Source organism: Pristis pectinata, chromosome 3 (assembly GCF_009764475.1).
Source record: "Pristis pectinata isolate sPriPec2 chromosome 3, sPriPec2.1.pri, whole genome shotgun sequence".
Taxonomy (NCBI): domain Eukaryota; kingdom Metazoa; phylum Chordata; class Chondrichthyes; order Rhinopristiformes; family Pristidae; genus Pristis; species Pristis pectinata.
Genome location: NC_067407.1, coordinates 80,958,295 through 80,977,952, shown reverse-complemented (window position 1 = coordinate 80,977,952; position 19,658 = coordinate 80,958,295). Strand labels below are relative to the sequence as shown.

The window sequence follows — 19,658 nt, the reverse complement described above, 5'->3', positions numbered from 1 at the left end:
ACTGTCAGCCCATTCTCCCCTTCAGAAACAATACGACTGATTATTCCCCTGGAGTAAGTGCTGTGCCTTAATCTTCAATGGTTTAGCTTTAAACCTGCACAGTTTGTGAATACTCCATTAAATCTGGTCTCGCTTGTGAATTAAGCCTATGCACCACAGCCCTTCGAAATCATCCCAATTATCTTTTTTTTAATAAAAATGCAAATCAGGAGCTCTAAGCGGATTGGTGTGCTCTCTCATGTTTCGTTTGAACTTGCAGGCATTCTCTCGTGCCTAGAGAAGGCGGAGAGAAACGCGAGTGCCTGCTTTAACATTCAGCAGCGCGGTGTCTTTCTGATTCCACAAACACAAAGATGGAGAAGTGGGATCCAGCCCAAATTCGCAGGCAAACTAAATGGAGTGGGGTTTGCAGACACTGCTTCTCATGTTTTGGTCCTATTCTGGAAAATAGACCTTCTAGGTACCAAGTCCTTTATTGGCTCTAAGCTCTGCCCCCATAGTCATGAGACCAAAAGCTGCAAAATACAGGCTGCCCCCAGGCTATGAATGCCCAACTTACAGACATCCCTACATCCGAACGAGCTGCCATAATACTATTAAATTCAAAAGACTGACATATATACGTATGTTCATTCCCACAAAATGCAGAACTAATTTCCTCTCTCTCTCTCTCCACTTCTAGTAATTGTTCTTTCTTATCTGTCTCATGTGCTTTTGATGGCATTCATTACAATACAGTGTAAGTGTGGTTAACATATTGAGTGATTTTTGTGTATTTTCCAATTTATGGACCAAATAGTGTAAAAAATGGAACCCGTTCATTACCCAGGGACAGCTTGTACATTCAGGAAATAACCATCCAGACTAATGTTCTGGACTGACTGTGATGGCAAGGATTGGTTGGAGAGGATGGGAGGTAGAGGCGGGGAGATTCCTTATGTATTACCTTGGGTTTACTGCCCAGGAGATCATACTGTTTCAGCTGGGATTGAGAACAGGTATATAGTGGAACCACAATAGTATGGGTAAGGCTAAATGATCTAGATGAATCTTCATTGTCCTTTATCATGAAGTAGAGAAGTCACTTATTTGTTATCCTGTTGGGGAAGCTGATGGTTGGACTTTATAAATGGATGAGTTGGGCCAAAGGGCCTGGCTCTGTGCTGTACAGCTCAACTGCAGCCCTCTCCATGCACTCCGCTAGGATAAGTTCGTAGCTGGCACGCCAACAAGTGCAAGTGGAGATGCATCCAATTACTCTTGGATTGATTCCCTGGAGGAAATCTGCAGTGTCCTGGATGGAGGTGGACAAGGTCAGTTCAAACCTACAACTTAACTGGAACCCCGTCCACCACTGTAAACATTCACTCCCTCCGTCGCTGGTGGATCGTGGCTGCAGTAAGTGTCATCTACAAAATACACTGCAGTTACCTGCCCAGGCTTGCTAAACCGCACCTCGGAAACCTCCAATGAGGACAATGGTATCAGGCACGGGACAACACCACCTCATGCAGGTTCCCTCCAAGTTACTTACCTGACCTGGAAATATACACCAGTCCCTCATCATCACAGATCTAGATCCTGGTATTCCCCTCCCAATAGCAGAAGGACTACAGAGGTTAAAGGGAGGGGCAATAAATGTTGACTCTGCTAGTCATGCCTATTTCCATATTTCCTTCTCACATAGGAGGCCATTTGGCCCACTAAGTTTATGCCAGCTCACACAGCAATCCCATACCCCACTAATTTTCCCTGTGCCTATTTTCCCCACATTTCCCAGATTCTACCACCCAGGTGCACAGTAAGGACAACCTACAGTGGACAATTGACCTACCACTCAGAGGAAACCCACACAGTCACAGGGAGAACGTGCAAGCTCCACACAGAACGTCAGAGGTCAGGACTGAACCCGGGTCATTGGAGCTATGAGGCAGCAACTCTACCTGCTGTGCCACTGTCCCTGCATCCTATTAAAGAATATAAAAAGCCCAAAGTAATTACAAAGTTGTTCCTTAATTCCCATAATCTCCTTAAAAACCTTTTTGGTTGACTAAGTTTTCCAATATCTGAGCTAATATTATTGGTGTTGGTTCAATTCTGCCCGATTGGCTTGGGACATTGTGCAACTGCAAAGGAGCTAGATAAATGAAAGTTGTTGCTGCTAGATGTCAAACAGCGGTATAGTGAACTACCAATATCTTTGGTACGTCATTCATACCATTGTTATTAAGGGTCACAGACTGTGTTTGCAACAATGAACAAGATTGTAGGCACATACCAGTGACGATTTAAAGTATCCACAAATAGAGACAGCAAACAAACACCAGCGTGGTTAAAGCTTTAAGCAAAAGATAAATGAGCTGGCATTTGTTATATCTGTTCAAACCTATATGATGTCTGCTAAAAGTGCAGTGCAATTACTGCTGTATAAAACTTTGGTTAGGCTGCATTTGGAGTACTGTGTGCAGTTCTGGTCGCCCCATTACAGGCAGGATGTGGAGCCTATGGAGAGGGTGCAGAGGAGGTTCACAAGGATGCTGCCTGGATTAGAGAGTACTAGCTATAAGGAGAGGTTGGACAAACTTGGATAATTTTCTCTGGAGTGTCGAAGGCTGAGGGGAGATCTGATAGATGTTTATAAAATTATGAGACATAGAGTAGAGAGTAAGAGTCTTTTTCCCAGGGTAGAAATGTTAAATACTAAAGGCCATGGTTTTAAGGTGAGAGGGGGAAAGTTTAAAGGAGATGTGCGGGGCAAGTTTTGTTTTAAAAACACAGCGAGTAGTAGGTGCCTGGGATGCACTGCCAGAGGTGGTGGTGGAAGCAGACACGATAGTGGTGTTTAAGAGGCATTTAGACAGGCACATGAATATGCAGGGAATGGAGGGATACAGATCAAATGGACGCAGGAAGGTTTAGGTTAATTTGGCATCGTGAACGGCACAGACACCATGGGCCAAATGGTTTGTTCCTGTGCTGCATTGTTCTATGTTCTATTATTAATTTAACACTGGAATATTTGGTTTGATTCTAATTGTTGTCTAGTTACAGTCATAGAATCATACAGCATAGAAACCCTTCAGCCCACCACATCCACATCCACCACCAAGAACACGTCCATACTCACTCCAAGTTTCCTCTTGCACCCCCCATCTACTCCCCCCTGCTAGAATTCTCCTGCCACTCACCTGGAATCGCAGCAACTTAAAATGGACAATACCAACCAGCACATCTGTAGTTAAATGGAGCTAAAAGTTGGAGATACAAGAGACTGCAGATGCTGGAATTTGGAGCAACAAACGATCTGCCGGAGGAACTCAGCAGATCGAACAGGATCTGTGAGAGGAAAGGAAGGGAGGGAGGAAAGGACCAGTCCTGATGCAGGGTCTAGACCCGAAACATCAACAATTTCTTTCCTCCCACAGATGCCGCACGGCCTGCTGTGCTCCTCCAGCAGATTGGAGCTAAAGGTTGAGTCATTATGTAGTCCAAGTGTGTACACTGAGAGGATTCTTCAGTCGGATGCTTTGACCTGCAATACTCAGGTTGAGATAGGCCAGCCTGACAATCCTGGCAAAATGCCAGGATAGTGCATTGGATTTGGAAGCAAATCCAGCTTTAAAATCAGAATGGCGATTAAAACCAGCCTCCCTTCCATGGACTCTGTCTACGCTTCTCACTGCCTCAGAAAAGCAGCCAGCATAATCAAAGACCGCACCCACCCCGGACATTCTCTCTTCTCCCCTCTCCCATCGGGCAGAAGATACAAAAGCTTGAAAACACTCACCACCAGGCTCAAAGACAGCTTCCATCCTGCTGAGATAAGACTCTTGAACGGACCTCTTGTACAATAAAGGTGAACTCTTGACCTCACAATCTACCTCGTCTTGGCCCTTGCACATTATTGTCTACCTGCACTTTCTCTGTAACTGTATTCTGCATTCTGTTATTGCTTTTCCCTTTTACTACCTCGATGTACTTATGTCTTGAAATGATCTGTATGGATGGCAGGAAAAACTAAGTTTTTCACTCTACCTCGGTACGCGTGACAATAATAAACCAATTCCAAAACACTATTATGCAATGAAACTCAGGCACAGTAACATCAGCCTCAGTTCCATGCTATTTAACACTGAACAACTGCAAAATCTTTTATGAAGGAAACAATGTAAAAGTAGATCCTTCTTTCTACTGGTTTGACTGCCTGACCGGCTACAGATAACAAAAAGGATCTTGCTTTCTCATGGTGGCTTTCCAGTTGTTCCAAATGCAGCCAATGAAGTACATTTGTAGTGTGGTCACTGCTTGTAAGCAATTTGCACACAGCAAGATCCCAAAATAGACTGAGCAAATGCACACAGTCTTTTTTCCAGGGAAGAGGAACTAAAAATGAGAGGGAATAGATTTAAGGCGAGAGGTGAAAGATTTAAAAGGGACCTGAGGGGCAACTTCTTCACACAGAGGGTGGTACATATATGGAATGAGCTCCCAGAGCCAGGTACAATATCAACGTTCGAAAGGCATTTGGTTAAGTACATGGATAGGTAGGGTTTAGAGGAATATGGGCCAAATGCAGGTAAATGGAACCAGCTTAGTGGGCACCATGGTCAGCATGAACGAGTTGGGCTGAAAGGCCTGTTTCCGTGCTGTATTACTCCATGACCCTAAGCAGCAACCTAATCATCGCAGAAAGAAAGGGACCTTTGAAATTTTTAATCATCGAGTCCCTCAGAATTGTGCAAAATTCAATTTTCATTAAGTTGTTGCATCCTTAAGTTTTACTCAGATGGGGTTTTCATCAGACACTGGGCTAGATAAACTTGCACTGGGGGCAGGAGGCCAGATTAATCCTTTAGTCATTGCTTTCATTATTTTTTTAATGAGCCAGTTAACTCTTCCATTCTGCAGTCTCATCCAGAGCTCAGAGACCAGGGTTCAGGCTGTAGGATTCATTGCTGTTTGTTCTCTGCACCAGTGCATTTTTTAAATACTCCAGGAGAAACCACAGGAGCTTCAATGCTGCAATGCTGCCCTCTACTGTAACCTGAGTATAAAAACAGCAAAACAGATCCATCCATCAGTTCAAAGTGCTGGAGGAACTCAGCAGGTCAGGCAGCATCTATGGAGAGAAATAAACAGTCTGACCTGACATGCTGCCTGATCTGCTGAGTTACTCCACCATTTTGTGTGTGTTGCTCCAGATTCTAGCATCCGCAGAATCTCTTGCATCTCTGTCCCTCAGTTCACAGCCTTACTTTTGACCCATTCAAGGAAGAGTAAATCATGTAAAGTAGCAGAACTGATGTAGTGATGGTGCAGGGTTGGAAAAGGAAGTACAGGGCTTTACTTCCCCATACTATGGAAGTACAGGCATCTACACAAAAGGAAACAATAAATGAATGCAGTAACTCTAGCACACTTACTAGTATTCATTCTAAATGCTGAGCCTCCTCTTGCTCAAAGCACTTTCCCACTGAGGTGAAAGCAAGGGAAATTCACAAAAGCTAAACAAAATAGCAAGCATGCACAAAAAGACATTTGCTGCAACAAATAAGCAAAAGTTTATGAGAAACCTTTAAAACTTGGAGACATAATACATTGCAACACATGCATTTCATTGAATGATGCAACTGCTGCATGCAGTTCATTAGATTTTGGCAAAGTTGGGTTTGGGGGTTGCATGGTGCCCTGATGCTGTAACTCAACTTTGATCTGCACATCTCTCCACTGCCAGCTTCAACAGTTCATCGCAATGACTCTACCTGAGTACATGATAATCATGGCCTGTTGCCAAGGAGGAGCAGGGAGAGAATGTTTTCCAATCCAGCAGAGGGGATTTCTTCACATTTTCTGAAAGGCATTCAGACATCAGGTCAAACCTGAACTCAAAACACCAATGTGAAACAGACTTCAAAGACATTCCTTAAATCAATCTGGTTTTTGGCTGGTGGAAGAAAGGCAGTGTAAGAGAACAAAGTACAGGAACTGAATTTTTGATCTCTATAAATATTCTGCAAAAAGAAAAATAAAACTGCAGTTTTCAAAGCTCTTGCCAGAAGGTACACGGACTCTCATAGAAACAGAAAGTCAGAAAAGTAATCTGCATTTCCCCAAATGGAAACAGAAAGTGCTTGAAACACTCAGCAGCATCCGTGGAGAGAGGAAAAATTAATGTTTCAGGTCTGTGACCCTTCATCAGAACTGGGACAGAGAGAAAAATAAGTTAATTTTCAGTAAGTGAGGAAGCAATGTATAGAACATGGGGAATATCGCTGATAGGGCAAATCTAAATGGATTAATGGGAACAGTTTCAAGCACATCAAGCTTCTTTGTCTGTACAATATGTTGTAAATGGAGAAGCTAAGGAGGTGTACTAATAGAATCAGAAAGTCTGAACCAACATGATGGCAGACATAAATGGCCACTTCCAAAATAGACAAAACTCCCTAAAGTTGGAGAATTCCACAATTAGTCCCGAAGATTGCAATCTGAATATCCCTGCTGCCGAGAGATCGCAGTCTCAAGGCATCAGCAAATAACATGCCCGGTTGAACAAAGTGAAGCCAGGGGGTGAGGAATGATACACATAACTGAATCCAGGCTGCTCCTGAGTTATAAACACCCACTTATGGACACCCCAACATGTGAACGAGCTGCCAGAGTATTAATTAATTCCAAACGTCTGACTTATGTACATATGTTCATTCCTACAAACAGCAGAACTAGTTTCCTCTCTCTCTTTCCACTTTTAGTAATCATTCTTTCTTATCAGTCACATGGCTTTCAATGCCATTCATTACGATACTGTGGATGTATGGTGACCACATCGAGTTATTTTTGTGGAGTCCCAGGAGACTGCAGATGCTGCAATCTGGGGCAACAGACAAGATGCTGGAGGAACTCTGCAGGTCAGGCAGCAGCTGTGGAGGGAAATGGAGAGTCGACGTTTCAGGTTGAGTCCCTTCATCTGGGCAGATGAAGGGTCTCAACCAGAAATGCTGATTATCCATTTCCCTCCACAGCTGCTGCCTGACCCACTGAGTTCCTTCAGCAGCTTGTTTTTTGCTGAGTGATTTTTGTGTATTTTCCAACATTAAGAATAAAGGACGTCTGTGAAAATGGAACCATTCGTTACTCAGGGACGGCCTGTACGGAGGCAAAGTAGGGAATTGGATTAGTTGAGAACTGAAAGCTCATTGGATTACTTGCCTCCGCCCTTATTTTGCAGCATGGAGTCCAGCTCAGACTGAAAATGTCCCACAAGATGCTGTAACACCTACTCAGAACCACACCTGCAACTCAGGTCGGTTTAGGTACCGGAAGGCAAACCTTGCACATGACAAATGATAGCAAGCACGCTGACGGCAAGGTCACCATCAGTCGCGGCTTCAGTGAGAGTCATTGTAGAAAGGTAATGCCTCCACTGCGAAGGTGCTGCTCCCACGTGGGGGTGTGGATTAGTATTAGGGAGAGGGGGAGGGGTGCAATACAATGCCAAGCCAGGGTGGGGAGCAATAGTGGGGCAAAGACACCAGAGGGTGTATCGGCCCTGTTCATGTGCTTGCAGTTGGCCAAAGCAAGCTGTTGTCTCGTTGGCAGCCAGTTTGTGCTCCAAGAATTAATGGAGAAGAAAAAAAGTCTCTTCCCTCCCCATCATAGACAACAGCCCGCCTCCAGCAACAACTACTGAGCAGAAGCAGAAATTACACTGTTTGACTTTCTGTCACCTATTGCTGCAAATTTATAACATCATTCTCCCCTTTGCTGCGAATACTCGCTATTAAATCTTCATTTCTTCAACACAGGCATCACAAACAGGGGTGAAGCTTAACAGCGAGGACAAAGATAAATCCAGAATGCAGGAAGATATAATAGTCACCAGCCCAAATCATGATTACACAGTTGGGTTTCCTCAGCATAGAGTGGACCCAGTTGATAGGGATTTGGCATTCTGCTGTATTAGAGATTGGCCTGAGAACAACTTCCAGAATCAGCCCAGGTAACTAGCCTCTATTGTCTATGTAAAGTCTCAGCCACAATGAACAATCTCCAGTCGCCAGCCTGCAGTACAAAACTGCCCCGGACAGGGAACTAATTGGAAGTGAACGGTGGAGAGCTGGTCTGATAAATGAGGAACTGTCACACTAATGCCTCAGGGAGTCTGGAGCAGGCACATATTGTTGAGGCCGGTATAATAGGCATTGTTCATTTCCACAATGCTCCATCCATTTACCTTGTCAAAAATTTAAAAAAAACACAAAAATAAATAAGAAACAGAATTGTACAGAATTGTGATTATTAACAATCCTACACTGCAGAACATATTTATATCTCTGTTCTGTTGAGGGCAATTATTTGAGAACACAAACCACTGAGGAGCTGAGGACAATTATATAAACTATTTGGATGGTGTGTAGTAGTTATTCCAAGGAGGTCTGTGTATACTATACTCATTACCAAATAATCAATGATCATGGGCTACACTGCTGATACCAAGGTGAGTTTCTGTACTCCAGTATTATTATAGGCTTGTTAATCAGAACCACTCAGCCACTGAGATAGACACCCCATTCTTCTTACCTGCCTTGGATCAGAAGGACCTGTAGGTGACTCCAACTCAATGGTGACTGGACCGTCATTCTGTATGTGCACTTGCATGTAGGCTCCAAACTTACCATCTAAAACAAAGCAGATCAATTTAAGCTGATTAAACACTTTGCTGTACCTGGCTGTCATTTCCAGTTTCCATTTACTTATCATTCTTTATTCACTTTTAAAGTTGCCACCACCCCCCACAACAACTCCAGGGTCTGATACAAGCAGGGTCATCACATCCGACTCTAGACTTACTTGCTCATAAATGACAGAAAGAGAGGCCATTCAACCCATCAAGTCGGTGCCTGCTCCCAGCAAATCCCATCAGTCCCATTCTCCCCTCTCCTTATTTCTCTGCAGCCCTGCAACTCATTCTCTCACTCTCTCACTAAACTCCCCTTTCATTGTTTTGCCACACACCTCCACTGCAGGGTAATTTACAGTGGCCAATTAACCTACCCCATGTCTTGGGAACAAACTGGAGCACCCAGATCTAATGAAAGGTTACTGATCTGCCATGTTAACTCTGTTTCTCCCTCTGTAGATGCTGCCTGACCTGCTGAGCATCTCTGCTTCATACTTTGAATTTCTGGCACCTATGGTCTATTGTTTCCATAAACAATCTCCAGAGTTTGTTCACTGTCCTTAGTGGGAGCAGGATCTCTACATCACATTGAGGAGATGAGATTAGATGACAATAAAGTTGCTGACGTTCATGCCATTGGATGACTGCAGCCCCAACAAGCTCAACACCATCCAGGACCTGCTTGATTGACATCCCATCAACCACCTTAAACATTTATTCCCCCCATCACAAGCTACAATGTATACCGTCTACAAAATGCATGGCAATCACTCCACTCAGCTCCTCCGACTGCACCTCCCAAACTCACAACCTCTGCCACCATAAAGGACAAAGGCATCAGGTACAAGAGGACTACCACCACCTGCAGGTTCCCCAAGTCGCACATTATTTGAATTGGAAATGGACCATCATTCCGTCATCGTCACTGGATCCAAATCCAGAAACTCCCTCCCCAACAGCATTGTGGAAGCACCTTCACCAGAAGGACTGCAGCGGTTCAAGAAGGCAGCTCACCACTGCCTTTTCAAGGGTGATTGGGATGGACAATAAATGCTGGCCTTGCCCACATCCCAAGAAATGAAAGGTATTCCACGATGTGCCACAGTGCCATTTTGTCTCTCTCTCCACACATCTAACAGCTTGTTCATGACTCTCGAGTTCCTCCTTAAGCTGTTTAGTTTCCTGTTGGTTATATTTTTGCCCTTTCCCTTCTTTACTTTCTGTCTTGCTCTCCAGCCCTCAGCAGGGAGAACTGACACTGGTGTACTGGCTGAGACAAGCTGCCTAGTGTGGAGGCCTTCAAGTTCACAGCAGGCCTTAACTGATCAGAAGAAAATAAGCTGCAGAAGGAAAAGGAACTACTTGCATTACCAAGGTATTAGGATGAAAGGGAATGATTTAACATCATCTATAATTCAATCTTTTAAAGCAATTGCACAGTTATTTTTATATATTATCAGCACCATTACCAAACAGAGATGATTGGGTAATTCTACAATCAATCAAGCCTGTTGGCCAACCATGACTGAGATTGTGTATGTAACAGGTGGGAATCTGCTGGATAATGCCAGCAAGGAGTGCCCTCAATGTCGAACATGGAATACCAGGATTGAGTGACAGATTAAGACGATCACATCTCTCAGTTTGCTCTGCCACTGGAGTCCACAGCTGGGCAGGGCCTGTCCTTGCTGAGATTCCTGGGCCTAGTTAGACCTGGAAAAGGATACAACTCGCCAATGATTTCAACAGGAATTGTAGAACCATGGCAGAGCAGAAGGTTAGCTGCTCTTCTTCCACGATTATTTTGCTTTAGTTTAAAAAAAAACTTTAGTCATGTTTGTTAGCATTTTAATTAATTTTTAATTAAGAAAATAACTGTCAAGTTATTTATTTTAATTTGAATTTTTTTTAAGTATTCATTCAAGGGACGCAGTCTTCTTAGGCTGGTCGCCCTTGAGAAGGTGGTGGTGAGCTGCCTTCTTGAACCGCTGCTGCCCTTGAGGTGAGAGTGTACCTGCAATGCTGTTCCAGGATTTTGAAAGGTGAAGGAATGGACTTCTTCTAGGCCAAAGATGAACTCTTGATCTCTCAATCTACCTTGTCATGGTCCTTGCACTTGCCCACCTGCACTAGCACTTCCTCTGTAACTGTAACACTTTTTTCTGCCTTCTGTTTTTTTTCTTCCTTTTGTAATACCTCAATGTACTTGTGCATGGAATGATCTGTCTGGATGGCTTTTCACTGTATCTCATAGCTGCGACAATAATAAGTATCATCAATTATCAATTACTCTGCCCCCTCTACCAAAATTCACTGCAATGTGCATTCACTCACCACCCCCTGTGCTCACCAACTTACATTGGTTCTCAGTCTAACCCTTCTAAATAGAGTCATAGAGCGGGGAAACAGACCCACCAGCCTACTGAGTCCATGCTGACCATCAAACTCCCATTTACACTAATCTCATTTTATTCTCCCACATTCCCATCAACTGTCCGCAGACCACCACTGACCTACACACTGGGGGCAATGTACAGCCACCGATGAACCTACCAACTCACTTGTTCTTGGCGTGAGAGAGGAAACTGGAGCATCTGGAGGAAACCCGCGAGGATACAAGGAGATGTACCACACAGACAGCACCAGAGGTCAGGATCGAACCCGGGTGACTGGAGCTGTGACACAGCTACTCTGCTCGCTAAGCCACTCTGCTACTTGTGTTCAAGACATGAGGTTTCACTACTCTCCTTTGCTGTGACTCTTTACAGCCCTGCACACCTCCACTTACAACCCCTTGTCCTTGACGTTCTTTGCTCCAACATTAGTGTCCGTGCCTTCAGCTATCCAGACCTCAAGATCTGGGATTCATTTCCTAAACCTCTCTACCCGCCTTCTCCTCCTCATACCTACCACTTAGGCCATGGTTTGTACCACCTATCTTAACATTTCCTTACCATGGCTGAGTCAGATGTTATTTAGGGGACATGGTGGTGGTGCAATAGTTAAAATTACTGGACAGGTAATTCTGAGACCCAAGTTCAAATCCCACCTTGACAGCTGTGGAATTTAAATTAATAATCTGGATTTTTTTAAATAAAAGCTATTCATCTGTAACTATGTCCACAAAACTAATGGATTTTTGTAGAGACCCATCTGCTTCATTCAAGTCCTTATACCACCCCTGAAAAGCAAAAAAAAAAGGTGCAAAGGCTGAAAATTTGAAAAAAAGAACAGAAAATGGTGAAAATATTCAGCTGGTCAGGCAGCATCTGTGGAGAGAGAAGCAGGGTTAGTGTTTCAGGTGGATGACCCTTCATCAGAATCTGCCACCCTTATCCAGTCTGGCCTATGTGACCCCCTGAAATGGCCAACGAGCCTTTCAGTTCAGGGATGGACACAAACATTAGCTTTGCTAGTAATTCTTGGAACTTGAAAAAAGTGAAATAAAAAAAGTTCACAATGCTCCTGAGAAGCAAGGAGGGATTCTATCAAAACACTGTATGTGCTACATAAATGCAAGTTGTTGTTGGTGGAAGTCAACAGAAACTATTACTTTTGAATTGTAGTAACCAACAATGTGCCCTCAATGTCCAAGACAGCATCAGGTATGAGGGACATGGTATACTACAGCCTGCCAATGCATTTGATTAGGAATGTACAACTTCCCTCAACTTTGTTTAATATTGTTAAACTTTTTTTTTGAAATTGCTGATTTGTAATCAAAACATTTAAATGTCACACTGTGATATTGTTTAGATTACATAGGTTTCTGGATAAATTGCTTTTGTCAAAAACATGCTCTTTTGAAAAGAAAATGTGTGCATCAGTGCAGCCACACTTTATGCCAGAGTCTTGCTCATGTGAAGTTTCTATTGTCATGTTCCTCTACAAGGACCTGAAGACTCCAGTCAATGGTTAGGATCGAGCACAAGAGGAGGGGAGAAATAATTTTGAACAATGTACTAATTCAAAATAGAACTAGCACTTTTGATGGGAAAATATTTGACTACAGTCCTGACAACCAGTATTCAAATAATGTTCAATCTCCCAATCAGAATTCAAGAATCCCAGGAGTTTCAATCAATAAATTGAGAGAATTCTGAGTGGAATGAACTTATCTAAATTGCAAAATATGCTGCACCTGCACTGCACCTTGAGATAGGAGTGTTCTGCACATTATAATGAGACTGAGCCCACAATGAATCCTTCAGCATAAAATGCAACAATGCAACCTTTTAAAAGGGAGATTACATTATAACTGAAGACCTAACATAAAGCTAAGATATTTTCTTTAAAATATGGTCTAAGTATATCTCTGTTTTCTACATTCAGTTCAACTAATCTACAAGAAACATTTTTCCACTACAAGCAGAATGCAGCCTGTGCACATCTAAACTGACAGAAGTAGAGCAAATTGAGAAATGTATTGTTACAAAGGTATGCAATAAATTTTCATCTGTGCCGTGGACTTGAGGCACTACACTGTAGACCTATTATTCATTATTCACGAAAGCAGATTCCAGAGAAAATTCCGCTGGGATGAAGTCTATTTTACATGTTGCCCACTTCAAAGGACAATCCCAGGAGCACAGCCTTCTTGACCGCAAGTTAAGTCACAGATGATGAGAGAGAACAAAAGCTATGCAAAAAAGAGAAGCTACCCAGGAACGATGAAGCAGCAATCTCCCAGAAGATCAAATAACATCACAGATCGTCAGCACCAAATTCAAGTTGTTTGCAACATTCATCAGAAACCAAAGAGAGCGCTCCAATGTTGTTGATTCTTTTGTCCATGGGAGTTGTTGAAGTCTGAACTCGAATTAGAAGGACTTTTATTCCCTACCACTGCACCACGTAGGGTTTCAGTGAGGGCACTTCCCTGAGGACAGTCCCAAGAGAAACAGTGTAGGGCTCCCACTGGAAGCAGTCAACAAAATAGAAGGTGCCATCAGTTTGGCGACTTCACTCCCATGTTGCACATCCCAGGACACGAAATCCAACCTCTTGTGGCAGTCTCAAATCGGTCCGGGTGTACCGTCTGGTAGAACTCTTTGGTTAGACCGTGCCTGTCCAGATGAGTACTTTATACAGGTCAGGATAATTTACTCAGTTCGTCCTCCGTACTTCGTCAACATATGGTGTTTCATCCTCACACAGATCACTAGTGCATGTGAAATCTCAACTCAAAAGCTGCAGTCTGAAGGGGCCCTCTTGCTCCCCCGTACGTAGCATTACATCAGGACGAAGGAGATACATGTAGGAAGGCAGCCAAATCCCTGATGAAAGTGTCTCTGCTCCCAGCAATGTTGTGCATCATGTTTTCACTGAGAGCATGTCCACTCTGAGAGAAAAGGATGCGAGTTTCTCTGTGGAGGTGCTGGGATGGATTGTTTAATCAACAATGCACCAACCCGTTTTCCACGCACTCCAACCCATCAGACTGTAGCCACAGGCCGATGATTTATTCCCAGGCTGCTGTCAATGTTCTTCATGGCGCCGGAGCGTGGCGACTTGTTGCAAGCTGCTCTCTGCAGATGTACTCATTACTTCTACTATAATCGTTCTATTCTTTTAAATTTAAATTCAGCAGCAATGAATTTTGTTGGCAAAGGCCAAGTGTCTGTACTCCCACATGGCCAAGACCTGTCATTCACTGAGTTTGGACTGTGTCTGCAAATAAAGGTCTCCTTGGGTATAAAATAAAAATCTGACCTAACCATGGCCAATCCAAACTCAACCCAAACACTAACAATTCTTTCCATGTCTGATCATCCTATAACAATCTCATATACACTATTAACTTGTGTGCGTGTGGAAGCCCAAAAAATGACAACACAGGACACATTCCCCGACCTCGCTCTGTCAGAACATACAGCTGACCCAAACTGAACCTAAAGGGATCTGGGGTCGTACTACATGAAAATCAAACAGTCAGTACATAGGTACGGCAAGTAATTGGGAAGGGTAACGAAATGTTGGTCTTTATTCCAAAGGGGTACGAAATAGGGAACTCTTGATACAATTTTATAGGATGCATAAGACGTTGCTGAGATCGCACTTGGAGTACCGTGAGCATTTCTGGTTGCCACACTACAGGAAGGATGTGATTAAGCTTGGGAGGGTGGTGCAGTAAAGAGTCACAAGGATGTTACCGGGTCTGGAGGAATTGAGTTATAGGGAGAGACTAGATAGGCTGGGACAGTTTTCCCTGGACCAGTGGAGGTTGAGGAGTGACCTTACAGATGTTTATAAGATCATGAGGGGCATAGATGGGGTAGACAGTCACGGTCTTTTTCTCAGGGTAGGGAAGTCTAAAACTAGAGGGCATAGGTTTAAGGTGAGAGGGGAGAGATTTAAAGAGGACCTGAGGGGCAAGTTTTTCCACATGGAGGATGGTGGGTATATGGAATGAACTGCCAGAGGAGGAGGTACAGCGTTTAAAAGGCATTTATACAGGTATAGTACATGGATAGGAAAGGGTTACAGGGATATCAGCCAAGCTCAGGCAAATGGGATTAGTTTAGGTAGAAACTTCAGTCAGCGTGGACATTTTGGCCTGAAGGACCTGCTCCATGCTGTACAACTCTATGAATCAAGAGTGTTGGTGGGACCACACCTTGAAGTGTAATGTGGAGTTTTGCTCTCTAGATTCAGGAAGGACATTGGAGAGAGTGCAGGGAAGGTTCATGAGGTTGATGTCTGGGATGAAGGGAGTGAACAGTGAATGAAGGTTGAGGGCCCGACTGGCCTCTCCTTCTTCTGTTTCTTCGGTTCTCACAAATGTTTTACCAGAATATGCGCACTGCCTGAACCTGACTGTTCTATCAAACACCCAGCCCCTGAAAACAGTCATCAGAAAATATACCCAATCTGACCCAACTCCAAATGTTTAACCCTTGACCTGAACCCAGCTGCTCTATTAGAAAATACACCCAACCAGACCCAAACACAACAGTACTATCAGAATGTTCAATATCCAAGCGACCCAACTATTCTATCAGAATATACACCTGACCCAATCCCACGGAAAGCCAACTGTTCTATCACCCTCTAGACTGTTCTGCTGCTCCCTCACGACACAAAAGGAGGAAACCATGGTTTTGTACTTGTATTCTGGGCAAGCAGAACAGTGGCAGGCAAACAGAAACCCTAATTTTTTTTTGTGGTTGAACCAGGTCTTGTGGCTGGATAAAACTTCTGTCCACCACACAGGTTTCCGTACCTTGCTCTAAAAAGCACAGGAACAGGAGCACCACTAGAGTGAGTGACTAGGCTGGGAGAGATCAATGGTTTTAATGGGGACCAGGGCATTTAAGATGGAAGCAAGAGTATGGTGCAGGAGGCTGTAGCTGTGACATCACGGAGAGCGAAAGGCAAAGGCCAGGCGGCTGGGTCTTTAAACCCGAGGACAGAGGCTTTCCTGGTCAGACACAGCAGGGAAGGGGAAAGACACATGGACAGAGAGTGGTCAGAGACGGTCCTATCTGTGATGGGGTATAGCGAAAGGTGGCAAGGTCAAAGGGTTGACCACTAACAGGGATCAGGAGTTTGCATGCGGGAGAGATTAGAGGAGGATCAGAGGATATTGAGCTCGAGCTCACTGATTTGAGGCGATGGCTGAAATCACTGAGGATTACAAGTAATTTGCTTCAGGGATTGTCAGGGGGAGGAGGGAGCATTGGATACCTCAGTGTGAACACTGGTGTGGTACATGAGTGGGCAGAAGAGAAAAGGAGAGGCAACAAGACAGAACCAAAGTAAACAAGGATTTGGGGTGGCGGGGGGGGGGTGGGGGGGGTGAAGACTGAGGTGTGATTTACTGATGAGCCAAAGCCCCATAGTGACATATTGGGCAGGACAGGTTGTGGAGAGAGCTGATGGTGGTGAGGTTTCACAAAGGTAAAGCAATGTTATTTGATGTTATTATCCCCCCCAGAGTGTTTAGGATGCTGCGGAATCGTCCACCAGCCAGCTCAAGGGCAGCAGAGACCTCGCCCTTCTTCTGGTGAGAGGTAGTTGGAGGGACGCGAGAGCTGACCCACTGACAGAGTCCACAGGGTCAGCCCAGGGAGGGGCAGCTTGGACAGGAAAGTGATTGACCAGGTTACCTCCCAGTAGGGGTGCAGGTCAGCGGGAGGGTAGAGTGGAGCATTTTGGAGTTCTTGCCCATGAGGAAACAACAATGAGCCTCCGTGGAGGGCTACGGGCCTAATGCGGGCAAATAGGATTGGCGTAGATGGGCATCACAGTCGGCATGGATGAGGTGGCCTAAAAGGGCTCATTTCTGCGCTGTACAATTCGATGAGTGCACCAGTGGGCTCTCTGGGTCAAAAGGGGAACAGTCGGCACGTCAGAGAGAACAGAGCCGAGGACAACAATGCGACCATGGATGGGGTATAGAGATCCCAGAAAGTGAGGAGCACGATGAAAAGAGGGGTCAAAAGATATAAAAAGAGCAGAAGTCCCGACAACAACCAAATCACAGACAGAGGAGGCCACGGCCATCCAACTGGGCCACTCTCCCTTGCTCTTTCCTCATGGACGTGTCAACCTTCCCCTTCCCAGTGTCTGCAGGTCCCTTCGGGAGATCCCTATTCAAGTTGCTCCTCCCCCACCTATTGAGGTAACGGTTCCAGGTCCCAACAATACCCGCCCAGCAGCTTCAGCTCCACCCAATACTGGGCCTGAGGTTACCCACTGTAAATGAGGGGTGATCTCATTCAAAGCATACAAGGGGTTATGACAGGGTGGATGCCCAGATGTTTTCACTAGTGGGAGAGTCTCAAACGACAGAACATAGTTACAAGATGGGTGGGGGGGTGGGCGCGGGGAAGCGATCATTTAAAACCGAGCTACATAGAAATTTCTTCTCAAAGAGGACGGTGAATCTCTGGAATTCTCCACTCCTGAGAGTTGTGAAGGCTCTGTCTTCAGAAGTACTTAAAGTGGAGATAGATTTTTTTTTGGAAGATAGGGGAATTGAGGGCTATGGGAAAATGGCGCAGAGAACGAGTTGAGGCGCGGGGTAGATCAATCATTAACGGTGGAACAGGCTTGAGGGGCCAAGTGGGCTACTCCTGCTCCCACGTACTTGTGTGTGTCATTGTGAAGGAATAGCACTGTTTTATTGAACACTCCCTCTCCTCTCCTGGTCCTCCCCAAGTAGATCAGAAAGGGTGGTGATTAAAAAAAAGTGGGGTGCAGCGATTAGAAAGAAACCAAGAAGAGGAAAAGTGAATGTGGGTGAGTAGAGGAGAGGAGGAGGAGAAGAGAGTGGGCCCAGTCTGAGGGGTTCTTGGGCAATCTGCATCCCAGATCCGGGTGCATTCACCATGTGTCCGGGAACGTTGGCCCCTTGCCTGCGAACTTTGCCAGCGAGCCCACCCTAAGATCCTACAGGAGGCATGATATCACAGAAGCATGCTCCAATGGCAGCTGGTGGCCTGAAGTGTTTAAGGGTTGGGTGAGCACCTGCAGTGGGCTGGTCTAAGGAAAGTCGCTGATGACTGATCAAATTAACGGGGACTCCAGGTCAATCCCTGTAGAATTCCTGGCGAGCTGCGTTGCAAAAGCCCTTTCTCGACAGGCAACCCGTCAATGGGAAGAATATCTTGAGGCCTTTGTAGCAGGGCCCATCCTCCACCAGCCACCTTGCAACCCTGCTTCTACCCACACCCCCAGCTACAGGCTGCAGACGTGGCTCAGCAGCTCCCCTACCTTTAACGAGCTCTGGCCTGTAGGCCTTCCTGGCGTGTTGCAAGAAGCCGCTGTAGAAGGTCTCCGACTGCTCGGCTCCCATTGCCAAGTGGAAGTCGGGCTTGTTACCCTTCAGGATGCACTGCAGTGTGAACTGACTGACGAAGAGGATCTCGTACTGCTTGTCCATCACGCTCTTACACCAATGCTTCCCGTTTTCATCTTCAAATAACCTCAAGTTCAGGATCTTGCGAACCCTGTCGCATGGACAAAGTGGGAAACTTAGCAAAATGCTTAGCAGGCTTGCAGCTGACAAATTACTCCAGACTTAGCTGTGGTTTCCCTGCTCTTGGCTCAACTATAAATCTCACTGAACAACATACTATCTTAAAATATCGTATAATTGAGAGCTGCGGGCTGGTTAGTACGGAGCATCGGAACTGAGGCCAGTCCTATTATAGGCAGATACGCACACTGTGTACACACCCTGCCAGGAGGTGTCCTGGAGAGATGTCCTGAGTCGCACAGAGTAATATAGCACAGAAACAGGCCCTTCAGCCCACCAAGTTCATGACAACCATCAAGTACCCATTTCCTCCAATCCCATTCCATTCTCCCCACATTCTCATCGACTGCCTCAGATTCTACCACTCACCTACGCACTAGGGGCAATTTACAGTGGCCAGTTAAACTAGCAACCTGCACACCTTTGGAATGTGGGAGGAAACTGGGGCAACAGGGGTGAACCCACATGGTCACAGGGAGAATGTGCAAACTCCACACTGACAGCACTGGAGGCCAGGATTGAACCCAGGTCTCTGGAACTGTGGGGCAGCATCTCCACCACTCTGCTGCCACTGAGTGAGATGAAAACACTGGCTATACCGCTGGCTCACCCTTGGGCAGTGAAGCTATTTTTAGACACACAAGAGCCGCCATGAGCAACAAAGCTGGGACCTTCCCGCTCTGCATTGGGGTCACCTGTGACTCTCACCCTGAAGTCAGAAGCTCGTAAGTTCAGTCCTGTCCCAGAGGCCTGAGCATGAAAATTGAGGCTGATCTCAAATCTGCAGGACTGGGGGAGTTGTTGTGATGTCAGAGGTGCAGCCTTCTGGGTGAGACATTAAACTGAAGCACTGTCTACCTCAGACAGCACTGACTGCAGGAGAGCAGAGGAGTTCTTCTTGGTTTCCTGGCCTATTGCAAGAAGCCACTGTAGAAGGTCTCCCATTGCCAAGTGGAAGTCGGGTTTGTTGTCCTTCAGGAATGCACTGCAGTGTGA

General features: G+C 45.2%; 1 protein-coding gene across 2 annotated transcripts in view; it reads right to left on the bottom strand.

Annotated features, from left to right (window-relative positions):
- Positions 1–19,658, bottom strand: part of dtd1 (D-aminoacyl-tRNA deacylase 1) — a 132,347-nt gene that overhangs the window by 99,161 nt on the left and 13,528 nt on the right. For both annotated transcript variants that reach the window (XM_052012473.1, XM_052012474.1), the window contains exons 3-4: positions 18,398–18,633; positions 8,581–8,678 (exon numbers count right to left, since the gene is read on the bottom strand). In XM_052012473.1, the coding sequence (XP_051868433.1) occupies positions 8,581–8,678; positions 18,398–18,633 (334 nt within the window). The remainder of the gene's footprint in view (positions 1–8,580; positions 8,679–18,397; positions 18,634–19,658) is intronic.